The 16,846-nt window shown below is 44.4% G+C and overlaps 1 protein-coding gene and 1 non-coding gene across 3 annotated transcripts in view; one reads left to right on the top strand and one right to left on the bottom strand.

Moving 5' to 3' along the window:
* The window catches only part of SPATA16 (spermatogenesis associated 16), a 241,231-nt gene that overhangs the window by 112,750 nt on the left and 111,635 nt on the right, over nt 1-16,846 (bottom strand). For both annotated transcript variants that reach the window (XM_038748176.1, XM_038748167.1), the window contains exon 4: nt 15,782-15,871. In XM_038748176.1, the coding sequence (XP_038604104.1) occupies nt 15,782-15,871 (90 nt within the window). The remainder of the gene's footprint in view (nt 1-15,781; nt 15,872-16,846) is intronic.
* On the top strand, nt 4,258-4,395 carry LOC119936502. Its single transcript, XR_005453787.1, has one exon. It is a non-coding gene; the product is annotated as a small nucleolar RNA SNORA7 (small nucleolar RNA).

Below are 16,846 nucleotides of genomic sequence, written 5' to 3'. Positions count from 1 at the left end.
CATCCTCTTACTGTGGGGGTTCCCCAAGGTTCAGTGCTTGGTCCCCTTCTGTTCTCGATCTACACGCACTCCCTTGGTGACCTCATTCGCTCCCACGGCTTCAACTATCATCTCTACGCTGATGACACCCAGATCTACATCTCTGCCCCTGCTCTCTCCCCCTCTCTCCAGGCTCGCATCTCCTCCTGCCTTCAGGACATCTCCATCTGGATGTCTGCCCGCCACCTAAAGCTCAACATGTCGAAGACTGAACTCCTTGTTTTCCCTCCCAAACCTTGCCCTCTCCCTGACTTTCCCATCTCTGTTGATGGCACTACCATCCTTCCCGTCTCACAAGCCCGCAACCTTGGTGTCATCCTCGACTCCGCTCTCTCATTCACCCCTCACATCCAAGCCATCACCAAAACCTGCCGGTCTGAGCTCCGCAACATTGCCAAGATCCGCCCTTTCCTCTCCATCCATACCGCTACCCTGCTCGTTCAAGCTCTCATCCTATCCCGTCTGGACTACTGCATCAGCCTTCCCCCTGATCTCCCATCCTCATGTCTCCCTCCACTTCAATCCATACTTCATGCTGCTACCCGGATTATCTTTGTCCAGAAACACTCTGGGCATATCACTCCCCTTCTCAGAAATCTCCGGTGGCTACCAATCAATCTGCGCATCAGGCAGAAACTCCTCACCCTGGGCTTCAAGGCTCTCCATCCCCTCGCCCCCTCCTACCTCACCTCCCTTCTCTCCTTCTACTGCCCAGCCCGCACCCTCCGCTCCTCCGCCGCTAATCTCCTCACCGTACCTCGTTCTCGCCTGTCCCGCCATCGACCCCCGACCCACGTCATCCCCCGGGCCTGGAATGCCCTCCCTCTGCCCATCCGCCAAGCTAGCTCTCTTCCTCCCTTCAAGGCCCTATTGAGAGCCCACCTCCTCCAAGAGGACTTCCCAGACTGAGCCCCTTCTTTCCTCTCCCCCTCGTCCCCCTCTCCATCCCCCACTTCTTACCTCCTTCCCTTCCCCACAGCACCTGTATATATGTATATATATTTGTACATATTTATTACTCTACTTATTTATTTATTTTACTTGTACATATCTATTCTATTTATTTTATTTTGTTAATATGTTTGGTTTTGTTCTCTGTCTTCCCCTTTTAGACTGTGAGCCCACTGTTGGGTAGGGACTGTCTCTATATGTTGCCAATTTGTACTTCCCAAGCGCTTAGTACAGTGCTCTGCACATAGTAAGCGCTCAATAATACGATTGATGATGATGATGATGATGGTTAAAAGTACCACAATTATTATTATCATTAATTTTATTATGCAACTACTATGTTAAAGGAGCAATGAATACAGGTGGATTTTCTCATTTAGATATATACCTGTCATGTAAATAGAAAAGCTCCTTCAACTTTATTCTCAGTTCTCAGGAATTCTCTTTCCAAAACTTTGTAAAACAATTATAAAAAGCAAAATGCCTAGGTGTCATGATGAACCAAACTGTTTAAAATGCTAAATCTCAAGTTGTAAGCTTAATTTTGAAAAAGAAAGGGGCTTTCAGTTGACTCTGTGAGGGGGTGTTATGGTATTCGTTAAGCACTTACTAAGTATCAGGCACTGTCCTAAGTGCTGGGGTAGATGCACAATTATCAGGTTGGACACAGTCTCTGTCCCACATGGGACTCACAGTCTAAGTTTGAGGAATGAGGAGTTGATCCCCATTTTACAGATGAGGTTACTGAGCCACAGAGGAGTTAAGTGACTTGCCCAAGATCATAGAGCAAGCAAATGACAGAACTGGGATTAGAACCCAGATCCTCTGACTCCGAGGCTTGTTCTCTTTCCACTAAGCCATGCTGGTTCTTCTGAGTTTCTGCTATGCCTCGCCACTCTTCATATTCAGTACAGAGTGAAACCCAGTGCGACTATTATCCTTATCCTCATCAGTATTTATTTAGCACCCGTCCAGTGTAATGCACTGTATATTTTTGCAATGCCTCCTGAATATCTAATAACTAAGAAGAAAGCATGTTGGGTAAATGGCCAAGAAGAGATAAAACAAGAGATGATTAGATAAAGAAAAATTAGAAATCCCATATTAGCATTCTTCATTTATATTTTCCTGCAGGCTTATTTAAAACAAAACATTCGGCCCCACATTTTTCATATCGGACAAGGAGAACAAATTCCACTATTCTAATAGAATCAAGTCTAAGTTAAACTAAACTCACAACACCACTATCATCTTGGCAGAATTACCAGACTCAAGTCTATCCGTCAGAACGTTCTCCTCCCTTGCAAGATATATAATAATCCCATCCAAAATCACCTGGCTCCCCAACACAAAAAGCTGAAACGGTTCCTTCCAGCCTGCTGATGTAGTACTCCTGTTGAGTGATTGCTTATCTATAGCAGTACCACCTTTTAAAATGTTACTAGATTTCTGAACTCCTCAATTTCTTTTTGGATTCTTCTTTTCTTTTGGCAGATGGTGATTTATATATGCATTACTTTCTAGCTTGGATTAACTTCGGCAAGAAAGAAAAACTACCCCAAAAAGGCATCCACCTGTTCTCAAGAATCCCTCCTCTTTCATTTTGTCTGTCAGAAATGATAACAGAAATTAATGAATCTTAAAGTACTTTGCTCTGATCGAGCTTAATTCAAACTTATCTCCCTGTCAAAAGAAAATAGAGGATTGTGTTTTCTTGATGCAATCTTTAAACGCTGGATGCATGGCACCCTTCTCTTGCTAAATCTAGGCAGTAATTCTCTTCTACTAGATCTCAGCTTTCAAGTTTCTGTCCTTTACTGTTCTTATTGTACCTTTCCGATGGCTCTCTGGTTTCTCCTTTAGGGATCCTTTTTTGACATTTGTGAAACTAAATGTACACAATCCACAAGCCTCTGTCTTAATGAGAGGGTGGTAGTTAAGCTCCACACTCCTGATTTCTGTGTAGCTCAAAGGGTCAGTCCTTTCAGGTTAGTGTTCCTTATCCTGTTTGCCCTCTTGGAGAGCTCTGAGGGGCTCTTCCACCTGAGAACCCCCAAGTGATGAGGATCCTGCCTTGGAATTGAGGGAGACCAGCTCTTTTCTGTTCAGCTTCCATCTTATTTGATAGTAGAGTTTCTATGAGGCTATCAATCAGGGATATATGCTGAGCTCACACTGTGGGCTATTACAATACACTACTACTAACTACTCTAATGGAGTTGGAAGGCACAAATCCTGCTGAAGAAGGTGGGAGAAAAATTTCACCTCTTCTTCTCTTAACCCTTCAGTGTTCTCCTCTCCAAACCCTCATCTGTGGATAACCTGAGGAGCTTGCTGCAGGCTCCTGAACTTGGACAGTAAGCATTCTTGGTGGAAATCATAAAGCCAGGGTGCTCTCTGTTGCAACAAATTTAACCTCCTAAATCACTGCTCTTGCTTTCTTCTGCACGATAATGTTATTGTCTTATAAATGACTTCTACTCCCTCCTGAAGCCATCACATCTAGAGGAGCATTAAAGAAGCAGCATGGCTTGGTGGAGAGAGAATGGGCCTGAGAGTCAGAAGGTCATGGGTTCTAATCCCGGTTCCTCCACTTGTCTGCTATATGGCTTTGGGCAAGTTACTTCACTTCTCTGTGCTTCTGTTTCCTCATCTGTAAAATGGGGATTAGGATAGTGAGCCCCATACAGGATAAGGACTGTGTCTAACCCGATTTGCTTGTATCCACTCCGGAGCTTAGTATAGGGCCTGGCATAAAGTAAGCACTTAACAAATACCATAATAATAATAATAATAATAATAATTATTATTATTAGGATCTCCAGGAGGCCTTGGTGTTAAGAGCAGGTATGATGTAAGGTTTGGGGGCACTTGGGGTAAGAGGACAGATATGGGAGCATTTATGGTACAAGGCTTGTAAGATTTGGGAAGGGAAGTCGTATGAGGAGTTGCTCAGGATTAAATAATGGCTTGATTCAAGGTAGAGATAACCTATTTATCTTTGGACAATGGAGGGTTGTTTAGGGGAAGAAAATAGATTGTGAGTCAGAAAAAGTATAAGATAAGATGATTATTTTAGATAATAAGAGAACAACAATCAGAAAGGGGACAGGGAGAAAGTATTTTCAAAAATCAGGAAGACAAAGAAAAAAACAAGCATTGAGAGAATAATAATAATAATGACGATGATGATGATAATGAAAATAATAATAATAATAACAATAATAATAATAATAATGATAATAATCATAGGTCAGGCATTTTACTCCCCTCTCAGGGTCGCACCTGGAGAGTTTCCAGTACTCTACCAATCTTGGCTATGGGAGGGAGAGTCAAGCAGAGGCCTACCCATTCCATTCCTAGCTTGGCCAGTGGCTAGTGAGTGGAAGGCAATTTGCTACAAGTCAAAACTCACCCATGTTGGGCAGCAGTGGCATGGGAGATAGTCGAGAGAGGAGGACCGAGTTTATAGCATGGAAGGAAGCAATGGTAAACCACTTCTGTATTTTTACCAAGAGAACTCTATGGATACACGACCAGAATGATTGCAGATGCAGAACGGGGCATTCTGGGAGAGATTTGTCCATGGTGTCGTTATGGGTTGGAAACGACTCGATGACATAAGACAAGACAAGGCACCGTACTAAGTGCAGGGGTGGATACAAGCAAATCGGGTTGAGCCCAGTCCTGGTTCCATATGGGGCTCACAGTCTTAATCTCCATTTTACAGATAACGTAACTAAGGAACAGAGAAGTTAAGTGAGTTGTCCCAGGGTACGCAGCAGACAAGTGGTGGAGCCAGGATTAGAACCCATGTCCTTCTGACTCCCAGACCTGTAAAAAGAGGAAGCAGTGTGGCCCCTTGGAGAGAGCACAGGCCTGGGAGCCAGAGGGCCTGGGTTGTAATCCCAGCTCCACAACTTGTCTGCTGCATGATCTTGGACAAGTCACTAATCAGTCAATCAATCAATCACATTTATTGAGCGCTTACTGTGTGCAGAGCACAGTACTAAGCGGTTGGGAAGTACAAGTTGGCAACATATAGAGACAGTCCCTACCCAACAGTGGGCTCACAGTCTAAAAGGGGGAGACAGAGAACAAAACCAAACATATTAACAAAATAAAATAAATAGAATAGATATGTACAAGTAAAATAAATAAATAGAGTAGTAAATATGTACAAACATATATACATATATACAGGTGCTGTGGGGAAGGGAAGGAGGTAAGATGGGGGAATGGAGAGGGGGACGAGGGGGAGAGGAAGGAAGGGGCTCAGTCTGGGAAGGCCTCCTGGAGGAGGTGAGCTCTCAGTAGGGCCTTGAAGGGAGGAAGAGAGCTAGTTTGGTGGATTGGCAGAGGGAGGGCATTCCAGGCCAGGGGAATGACGTGGGCCGGGGGTACTTCCCTGTTCCCTCTTCCCTGTACTTCACTACTTCCCTGTTCCTCAGTTACCTCATGTGCAAAATGGAGATTAAGACTGCAAGGCCCATATGTGACAGAGACTGTATCCAGCCTGATTAACCTGCATCTATCCCAGTGCTAAGAACAGTGCTTGACACAAAGTAGGCACTTAATACATAACATTAAAAGAAAGAAGGATATACCCTCCCCTCCAACATTCCCCTCCAACTCTATCAAATGTTGTTCAATGTAAAGCAACGTGGTCTAGTGAAGAGAGCATGACCCTAGGAATTGGAGAACTTGCATTCTAATCCTAGCCCTGCCTCTTGCCTTGCAGGATGCCCTTGGGCAAGTCATTTAACTTCTCTATTTCTCAGTTTCCTTCTGTGACATGGGGATTAAATGCTTTTTTTCCCTCCCCACTACAGTGAGTCCTGTGTGGGACAGGGACTGTATCCTCCCTCATTAATTGTAATGAAGTAAGTGCTTAACAAATACCACCATTACTGTTATGAGTATAGAATATTATTTGTAGTTGTTCCTAATCCATTCTCTAGAAGCAAGCCATCCCTCCTAAAGGATGATTTGCAGCAACTGCTGTGAGAAGAGTGCACTTCCAGGAGAAATCAGCCAGTGAGCAAGCAAACCAATTCTGGAATCATCATCTAATGGCTCCTATTTTGGAGGTGGAGAGTGAAGGAGGAAGGGAAGGCTAGGGTTTATGGAAGTTCTTCATCAATAAGCAATTCTGTTCCTTAAACATCTCTCCTGTCTGAACTCAGAAGTGGCAATCCTGCAGCTGCTGCTATGCCCTTGATCATTTTTCTACAAAAACATTCAGTCCATGTTTCCCCACTCCTCAAGAGTCTCCAGTGATTGCCCATCTAACTCCGTATCAAACAGAAACTCCTTCCCATCAGCTTTAAAGCACTCAATCATCTTGCCTACTTCTACCTCATTTTACTGCTCTCCTACTATAATCCTGCCCAAACACTTCAACCCTTTAATGCCAACCCACTCACTGTACCTCAATCATGTCTATCTTGCCTCTGACCTCTTGCTCATGTCTTGCCTCTGGCCTGGAACATCCTCCCTCTTTATATCTGGCAGACCATCACTCTCCCCACCTTCAAAGCCTTACTGAAGGCACATCTCCTCCAAGAGGCCCTCCCTGACTAAACCATTTCTTCTTCCACTCCCTTCTGCATCACCTTGACTTGCTCAGTTTATTCATCCCATTCTTCCAGACCCACAGCATTTATGTACATAGCCATAATTTGTTTAATTAATGATGGCATTTATAAAGCACTTACTCTGTGCAAAGCACTGTTCTAAGCGTTGGGGAGGTTACAAGGTGATCAGGTTGTCCCACAGGGGGCTCACAGTCTTAATCCTCATTTTACAGATGAGGTAACTGAGGCACAGAGAAGTTAAGTGACTTGCCCCAAGTCACACAGCTGACAATTGGTGGAGCTGGGATGTGAACCCCTGACCTCTGACTCCAAAGCCCGTGCTCTTTCCACTGAGCCATGCTTCTTCTAAATAATATTTATTTATATTAATGGCTGTCTCCCCCTCTAAGCTATAAGTTCATTATAGGCAGGAAGGTGTCTATTAGAGAAGCAGTGTGGCTCAATGAAAAGAGCACAGGCTTTGGAGTCAGAGGTTATGAGTTCAAATCCCGGCTCCGCCAATTGTCAGCTGTGTGACCTTGGACAAGTCACTTAGCTTCTCTGTGCCTCAGTTACCTCAACTGTAAAATGGGGATTAAGACTGTGAGCCCCACGTGGGACACTCTGATTACCTTGTAACCTCCCCAGCGCTTAGAACAGTGCTTTGTACATAGTAAGCGCTTAACAAATGCCATAATTATTATTATTACTAACTTTGTTATATTGTACACTCCCAAGCACTTAGTACAGTGTTCTGCACATAGCATTCAATAAATACAATTAATTGATTGATGCCTTACAATTGGCCTTTTCTGAAAATCCTCCTGTTATCCCAAGTTTCAAAAACTATTAGATGCTCAATAAATACGACAATGAATGAATGAACCCTGAGAGTTGCTAGAGAGGTAGACAGACATTAATATGAATAAATAAGCCATCTATAATATAATTTAAAGATATATACATAAATGCTGTGGGGTTGGGGGTGGGGTGAATATAAAATGTCCAAAGGTCACAGATTGAAGTGACTTGATGACACAGAAGGGAGAGGGAACTGGGAAAAAGCGGGCTTAATTGGGGAAGGCCTCTTGGAGGAGATGTGACTTTAGTAACACCTTGAAGGTGGAGAGAGTGGTAGTCTGGCATATATGGATGGGGAGGAAGTTCCAGGCGAAAGGGAGGCTATGGTAAAGGGGTTGGTGGTGAGATAGACAAAAGTGGGGCACAGTGAGGAAACTGGTGCTAAAGGAATGGAGTGTGAGGGCTGAGCTGTAGTAGGAGATCAGTGAGGTGAGGTGAGGTAGGGTGAGCTGATTGAGTGCTTTAAAGTCAACGGTAAGACATTTCTTTTCGATGATGAAGTGGATGGGCAGCCATTGGAGGTTCTTAAGGATTGGGGAGGCATGAACTGAATGTTTTTATTAATAAATGATTTGTGCAGCAGGGTGAAGTAATGATTGTAATGGGGAGAGAAAGGAGACTGGGTGGTTAGTGAGGAGGCAGAGGCAGTAGTCAAGGTGGGCTAGGATAATTGCTTGGATCAGCATGGTAGCAGTTTAGATGGAGGGGAAAGGGCAGATTTTAGCAATGTTATGAAGGTAGTATCAACAGGATTTGGTGACAAATTGAGTGTATGTGTGGAATGAGAGAGATAAGTTAAGGACATCTAGGTTACCAGCTTGTGAGGTAGGGAGAATAGTGGTGTTGTCTACAATAATAAGAAAGACGGGGGAGGACAGGATTTACATAGGAAGATAAGGAGTTTAGTTTTAGATGTGTTTAATTTGAGGTGTCGGTAGAACATTCAAGTAGAGATGTCTTGAAGGCAAATGGAAATTCAAGATTACAGGGAAGGAAAGAGGTCAGGGCTGAAGATATAGATTGGGGAATCATCTGCCTAGAGATGGTAATCGAAGCCATGGGAGTGAATGAGTTCTCCAAGGGAGTGGATGTAGAGGGAGAATAGAAGGGGACCAAGAACTGAACCTTGAGGGACCCCTAAAGTCAGAAGGTGGGAGGAAGAGGAGGAGGCAGCAAAATAAACTAAAGAGCAGTCAGAGAGATAGCAGGAGAACTAAGAGAGGACAGTGTCAGTGAATCCAAGTTGTCAAAGGCAGATGACAGATCTAGAAGGATTAGGATGGAATAGAGGCCATCAGATTTGGTGAGAATAAGGTCACTGGTTACCTTAGAGAGCGTTATATCTGTGGAGTCAAGGGGGAGAAAACCAGATTGGAGGGGATCTAGGAGAGAATTGAAGGAGATGCAGTGCAGACACTGGGTATAAACAACTCTCCTAAGAAGTTTGAAGAGAAATGATAGAATGGTGATGAGGTGCATATATCTATAATTCTACTTATTTACATTGATGCCCATTTACCTGTTTCAGTGTCTGTCTTCCCCCTTCTAGACTGTAAGCCTGTTGAGGGCAGGGAATGTCTCTATTGCTGAATTGCACTTTCCAAGCACTTAGTACAGTGTTCTGCACACCGTATGCACTAAAATATGACTGAATGAATAAATGACTGAATGAATAACTGGAGGGAGCCGTGGGGTCAAGGAAGGTTTTTTTCTCTTAAGGTAGGAGATACATAAACATATCTGAAAGCAGTGGGGAAGAATCCATTAGAAAGTGACCAGTTGAAGATGTCCGTCAAGGAGAGAAGAAGGGAAGGGTGAGTTTTAAAAAAGTATGAAGAGATGTGGTCAGAAGCACAGTGGAGGGGCTAGATTTAGAGAGGGAGCAAGAGATTTCATCTTGAGTTACTGCAAGGAACATACAGAGAGTCAAAGATGGTGGAGGGGGAAAGGGGGATTGGAGAGGGACAGGGAAGATTTTAGGGAGATGACCTCTGATGGTTTCAATTTTGTTAATGAATAATAATAATAATGATGATGATGGTATTTGTGAAGTGCTCACTATGTACCAAGCACTGTTCTAAGTGCTGGGATAGATACAAGGTTATCAGGTTGTCCCACTTGGGGCTCACAGTCTTGATCCCCATTTTACAGATGAGGTAACTGAAGCACGGAGAAGTTAAGTGACCCAAAATCACACAGCTGACTGGTGGCAGAGTCAGGTTTAGAACCCACGACCTCTGACTCCCAAGCCTGTGCTCTTTACACCAAGCCATGCTGCTTCTCTAACTTCATTCATTCATTTATTCAGTCATATTTATTGAGCACTTACTGTGTGCAGAGCACTGTACTAAGCGCTTGGGAAGTACAAGTTGGCAACATATAGAGACGGCCCCTACCCAACAGTGGGCTCACAGTCTAGAAGATGAACTTCTTCATCTTCTCTAAGATGAAGTATGTAGCTAGCTCATTAGGAGAAAGAGACAGTGGGAGAAGGGGAATAGGAGGCTTTAGAAGGGTGTTAAATGTCAGAACAGCTGTTGGGGCCAGGGGTGTGAGTTAAGGAGAAGTACTGTTGGGATGTGGAGAGGGCTCACTTGAAGAAGATAAGAATGAACTGTAAAGGTCGACAAGGTCAGGGAGATGTTTGGATTTCCTCCAGCAGTGTTCCCCAGCTCGGGCTAAATAAAGTATGCAAATACAAATGCAAGGGTGACACACAAGTGAGTGGGAGAAAATATAATTGAATGAATGAATAAATGAATGAATGAATGGAGGTGTGGTGCTTTGAATAAGGCTTGATAGTGGGGAGAGTGGTCTTCTTGCCAGATATGAAGAGGGATGGCATTCTAGGCCAGAGGCAGGATGTGCATAAGGGATAGATGGTGAGATAAATAAGACTGAGGTACAGTGGGTACGTTGAAATTAGATGAGTGAAGTATGTGAGCTGAGGTAAGATATGAAGGTAAGATATGATCTCCCATCCTCGTGTCTCTCTCCACTTCAATCCATACTTCATGCTGCTGCCCGGATTATCTTTGTCCAGAAACGCTCTGGACATATCACTCCCCTCCTCAAAAACCTCCAATGGCTACCGATCAATCTGCGCATCAGGCAGAAACTCCTCACCCTGGGCTTCAAGGCTCTCCATCACCTCGCCCCCTCCTACCTCACCTCCCTTCTCTCCTTCTACTGCCCAGCCCGCACCCTCCGCTCCTCCACCACTAATCTCCTCACTGTACCTCGCTCTCGCCTGTCCCGCCATCGACCCCCGGCCCACGTCATCCCCCGGGCCTGGAATGCCCTCCCTCTGCCCATCCGCCAAGCTAGCTCTCTTCCTCCCTTCAAGGCCCTGCTGAGAGCTCACCTCCTCCAGGAGGCCTTCCCAGATTGAGCCCCTTCTTTCCTCTCCCCCTCGTCCCCCTCTCCATCCCCCCGCCTTACCGCCTTCCCCTCCCCACAGCACCTGTATATATGTATATATGGTTGTACATATTTATTACTCTGTTTATTTATTTATTTATTTATTTTACTTGTACATTTCTATCCTACTTATTTTATTTTGTTGGTATGTTTGGTTCTGTTCTCTGTCTCCCCCTTTTAGACTGTGAGCCCACTATCGGGTAGGGACTGTCTCTATGTGATGCCAATTTGTACTTCCCAAGCGCTTAGTACAGTGCTCTGCACATAGTAAGCGCTCAATAAATACGATTGATTGATTGATTGATTGAAGGGGCAAGGTGATTGAGTTCTTTAAAGCCTATGGTGTGGAGTTTCTGTTTGAAGTGGAGGTGGACGGGCAACCACTAGAAGTTCTTGAGGTGTAGTGAGATGTGGACTGAATGGTTTTGTAGAAAATTGATCCAGTCAGTCAATTGCATATACTGAGTGCTTACTGTGTGCAGAGCACTGTATTAAGCACTGGGGAGAGTACCATATAACAGAAACATTCCCCGCCCACAACAAGCTTACAGAGTTTAGACTAGTGAGGGGAGAGACAGGAGGTAGGGAGGTCAGTGAGGAGGCTGATGCAGTAATCAAGTTGGAATGAGATAAGTGCTTGGAACAGTGTAGTAGTATTTTGGATGGAGACAAAAGGGTGGGCTATAGCGATGTTGTGAAAGGTGAACTGATAGGATATGAATATGTGGGTTGAATGAAAGAGATGACTTGAGCATAACACTAAGGTTATGGGCTTGTGAGAGAGTGGGGATGGGGGTGCCATCTGCAGTGATGGGGAAATCAGAGGGAGGACAGGGTTTGGGTAGGAATATGAGGAGTTCTGTTTGGCACATACTAAATTTGAGGTGTTGGTGGAGCATCCAAGTAGAAATGTCCTGAAGGCAAGAGGAAGGAGAGATTATCAGGGCTGGAGATGTACATTTGGAATCATCTGTACAGAGATGGTAGTTGAAATCATGAGAGAGAATGAGTTTTCCAAGAGAGAGGGTGGAGCTGGAGAAGAGAAGAGGACCCAGAACTGAGCCATAAGGGACTCCTACAGTTGGGGGATGGGAGGCAGAGGAGTCCACAAAAGAGACTGAGAATGAGAGGCCAGGAAAATAGTAAGAGAACCAGGAGTGTCAGTGAAGCTGAGATTGATTAATGTTTCCAGGAGAAGGGGGTGGTTGACAGTGTCGACAGCTGCTGAGAAGCCGAGGAGGAAAAGGATGGAGTAGAAGGCATTGGATTTGGCAAGAAGTAAATCACCGGTGACTTTTGAGAGGGCAGTTTCGGTGGAGCGAAGGGAGCAGAATTGAGATTGAAGGGAGTCAAGGAAAGAACTGGAGGAGAGGAAGTGGAGGAAGCAGGTGTAGACATCTTGTTAAAGGAGTTTGGAGGGGAATGGCAGGAGGTAGATGAGGCGATAACTGGAGGGATGTTTTTAGGATGGAGAGACATGATCACGTCTGAAATCAGCTGGAGAGCAGCAATTGGAGAGTGAACAGTTGAAGATTATGGTCGGGAAAGGCAGAACGGAAGCGTCAGTTGTTTATAAAAGGTCATAAGGGATGGAGTGATAGGTGGACGGGGAGGATTTTGAAAGGAGGCAGGAGATCTGCTCTTGTAATACTGCTGGGAAAGATGGGAAAGTTGAAGGGGCAAGAGGAGGGAGGGATGAACTAAAGAGGTGCAAGGGAGATTTTAAAGAGATTGTATCTTCTGGCTGGTGATTTTTTTAAATGACGTGTTTTGCTTTTTTTTTGTGGGGGCGGCAGGGGGAGATTGGGTGAGAAGGGAGTGGGTGGGGAATGTCCTTTGGCACACATTCTACATGGGTTTCTTAAAGGATACTTAAAAGCAGCCTCCATTTCTCTTATGGATAGTTCTTTTTACCTGCCTTTTCAGCCTTTTTGTGTAACTAAGGTGCACTTCACAGCAGACTTGCCTTTTCTAAAATTTAATACTCTAGTGCTGTTATGTTTTGGCCTTCCTTCCCCAGCAGGAGTGTTAAATTTAGTCATGTGGAGGTCATTATTACTGAGGGATTCTCCCACATACACCTCTGGCACCAGGTCCTGTCCACTACTCAAAATTAAATCCAGTAAATTATCTTCCCTTGTCAGTTCTAGGATTAGTTGTTCCAGAAAAGAAGTCATTTACCCTACCCCAAACCTTACTTCCACTTTTCATTCAGTTATGCAGCCATGAGTTACGCAGCCAATCCTGGGAAAGATAATTGCTGCCTCCCACAGTTATTATCATCCCAAGTTTTGAACTAACATATCCCATTTGACATTCCCTGCTCCCTTTCATCATCCTTATCTGGTGATATAGATAAGTATAGATCTAGAATACATTTCTTTTTAAAGAATCACATTTCTACCCATAAAAATTTTAAGATGCTCCTCTTATCTGGTAAGATTCTTTTATGTTACTACTATTACGTGGTCTCTCACATACAATGATACAGTCTTACCTGCCACCCACCCTATTTTTATTATTATTAAGTGCCATTGAATCATTTCCAATTCATAGCGACTCCATGGATATACTTTCTCCAGATGTTCTGTCCTCTGCCATAATCCACAACTTTTCTAATGGTTCTTCCACCCACCCCAGTCTTTCCTAAAGTGCTCTAAACAGAAACCTGGGTTTTATTTCTTCAATTTATCTCAAAGAAGCCAGTTAGATCAAGTAGGACCTCACTATCTGCTAACTTACCGTCCATTCATTTTATTTTTAAGCCAATGGCTTTGAGGCTTCTAGACCCATTTCTATACTCCGGCTTTCCATATAGGCTAATTTCCCTGTTGGCTAGGCAGATTAATTTACCCTCTTTGTTTCCTCAAATGGTATTCATTCACTCATTCAATCGTATTTATTGAGTGCTTACTGTGTGCAGAGCACTGTACTAAGCGCTTGGGAAGTACAAGTTGGCAACATATAGAGATGGTCCCTACCCAACAACGGGCTCACAGTCTAGAAGGGGGAGACAGACAACAAAACAAAACATGTGGACAGGTGTCAAGTCATCAGAATAAATAGAAATAAAGCTAGATGAACATTATTAACAAAATAAATAGAATAGTAAATATGTACAAGTAATATACATAGAGTAATAAATCTGTACAAACATATATACAGGTGCTGTGGGGAGGGGAAGGAGGTAGGGCCAGGGGGGATGGGGAGGAGGAGAGGAAAAAAGGGGCTCAGTCTGGGAAGACCTCCTGGAGAAGGTGAGCTCTCAGTAGGGCTCTGAAGGGAGGAAGAGGGCTAGCTTGGAGGATGTGCAGAGGGAGGGCATTCCAGGCCAGGGGGAGGACGTGGTCCAGGGGTCGACGGTGGGACAGGTGAGAACGAGGTACAGTGAGGAGGTTAGAGGCAGAGGAGTGTAGGGTGTGAGCTGGGCTGTAAAAGGAGAGAAGGGAGGTGAGGTAGGAGGGGGTGAGGTGATGGATGATGGAGAGCCTTGAAGCCGAGAGTGAGGAGTTTTTGCCTGATGCATAGGTTGACTGGTAGCCACTGGAGATTTTTGAGGAGGGGAGTAACATGCCCAGAGCATTTCTGCACAAAGTTGATCTGGGCAGCAGCATGAAGTATAGACTGAAGTGAGGAGAGACAGGAAGATGGGAGATCAGAGAGGAGGCTGATGCAGTAATCCAGTCAGGATAGGATGAGAGATTGCACCTGCAAGGTAGCGGTTCGGATGGAGAGGAAAGGGCAGATCTTGGTGAAGTTGTGAAGGTGAGACCAGCAGGTTTTGGTGATGGATTGGATGTGTGGGGTGAATGAGAGAGCAGAGTCGAGGATGACTCCAAGGCTGCAGGCTTGTGAGACGGGAGGGATGGTAGTGACATCTACAGTGATGGGAAAGGCAGGGAGAGGGCAGGGTTTGGGAGGGAAGATAAGGAGTTCAGTCTTGGACATGTTGAGTTTTAGATGGCGGGCAGACATCCAGATGGAGATGTCCTGAAGGCAGGAGGAGACCCGAGCCTGATGGGAGGGAGAGAGAGTAGGGGCAGAGATGTAGATTTGGGTGTCATCAGCGTAGAGATGATAGTTGAAGTTGTGGGAGCAAATGAGTTCACCAAGGGTACATTTGGTACATTTTGGTTATATTTCCCTAAGATTTCTCCCACTCTCACAGTACTAATGAACACTTCAGTCACTTCCTTTATGCAAGTTGATTCAATCCAATCTTCTACTTATAGGCTTTTCTGCCCTGAAGGCGTGGACCATTTGGTTGAGGCTGACTGACCCCATCATTCCTATAGTCATTCTATTTCAAAACATCCACCAGTTCCTGATTTATCTAAAACCATCCTCTATGCACCATTGTTTTATCTGTGCATTGATTTCTGAAACTCTGTCTGGCTTTTGGAAAATGAGCACAAAACTGACAGCACTTCAGAGTCCTATCATGGAGTGCTGGACTTTTATCTTCAAATTTATCTGTCTCAGTATCAGGGTATCTTGTGGTGCCATCTTGTCCAGAATTCCACTCAAATGATAAAGGAGTTGCAGACTGTCTTCAGTTCTCTTAAAAAGTGATTAGGGACCAAAAAATCCCAGTCTCCTGGGCAGGACTGCTGGAGGCAATAGCAGCTGTGGCAATGACTCAGGCTGACAGCAAATTAAACAATACTAGCCCATTTTTCTTTTCCAGTAGCCAGATCTATATTTTTATAGCAAAAGGTGCTCTCATGATTGGAAATTCTAAGCTTTGTTGGGAGAAAAGAGTCACTTCTAGAAAAAAAGATGATTAATAATTCCTAGGCCATTTTGCAGGACAGTAATTCTGGAAATGTTATTCCACCAGAGAAATGGGAAGAAGCATTATGGTTTTCTCAGAAACCCAGAATGCAATTAATTGCACTTAGAGTAAATCTTCACCCAAGTTGTGACTACAGTACCTTGCAGCTTCAGAATATCTCCCCAGAAATCGAAACACTGTGGCTTGACGAATATGGTTCCGGAAATAGGCAGGATTTAAAACAATGCTCCTTTGAAAAATAAAACAGATATTAAAGTTATGTTTTACAATCCATGATTAAGAGAAATACAGCATTTGGGTATAATATAATCTCTATCTTGATTTAGTATTTTTTGGAAAAGACTGTATTAAGTGAGTATTTTTTCTCTCTTTCATTAACCAAGACAAATGAATATTTATTTCCAAAAATCTCTAGTAAGAGAAGCAGCATAACAGAGTGGATAGAGAGGAGCCCTGGGAGTCAGGAGGTCATAGGTTCTAATCCCAGCTCTGCCACTTGTCTGCACTTGTCACTGTCACCTGTCACTTCACTTCTCGGTGCCTCAGTTACCTCATCTGTAAAATGGAGATTGAGACCGTGAGGCCCACAAGGTACAGGGCTTCTCTCCACCCCAGTTTTAGAGAAGCAGCGTGGCTCAGTGGAAAGAGCACAGGCTTGGGAGTCAGCGGGCATGGATTCTAATCCCTTTTCTGCCACTTGTTAGCTGTGTGACTTTCGGCAGTCAATTAATTTCTCTGTGCCTCAGTTACCTCATCTGGAAAATGGGGATTAAGACTGTGAGCCCCACTTGGGGCAACCTGATTACCTTGTATCCCCCCAGTGCTCAGAACAGTGCTTTGCACATAGTAAGCACTTAAATACCATTATTATTATTATTACAACAGAATACTGATTTTATTTATAGTATTAAGCACATATATAGATCCCCGGCCCCACCTCCAACTTCTTTAACAATTTTGACCCCTTCCTCACCTTCCTTCTCTCCTTTTCCATGCCCACTCTGATCCTCGGAGACTTCAACATCCACATGGATATCCCTGGTGACTCCTCTGCCGCCCGCCTTCTATCTCTCCTTGACGCTGCCAACCTCCTGCTCCACCCCACCTTGCCCACTCACCAACTTGGTCACACCCTTGACCTCATCATCTCCTACCGCTGCACTATCTCCACCCTCACCAACTCTGAAATCCCTCTCTCTGACCA

The sequence above is a fragment of the Tachyglossus aculeatus genome, chromosome 1 (genome assembly GCF_015852505.1).
Source record: "Tachyglossus aculeatus isolate mTacAcu1 chromosome 1, mTacAcu1.pri, whole genome shotgun sequence".
NCBI classification, from domain to species: Eukaryota; Metazoa; Chordata; class Mammalia; order Monotremata; family Tachyglossidae; genus Tachyglossus; species Tachyglossus aculeatus.
This window is presented reverse-complemented; position numbering and strand designations above follow the sequence as displayed.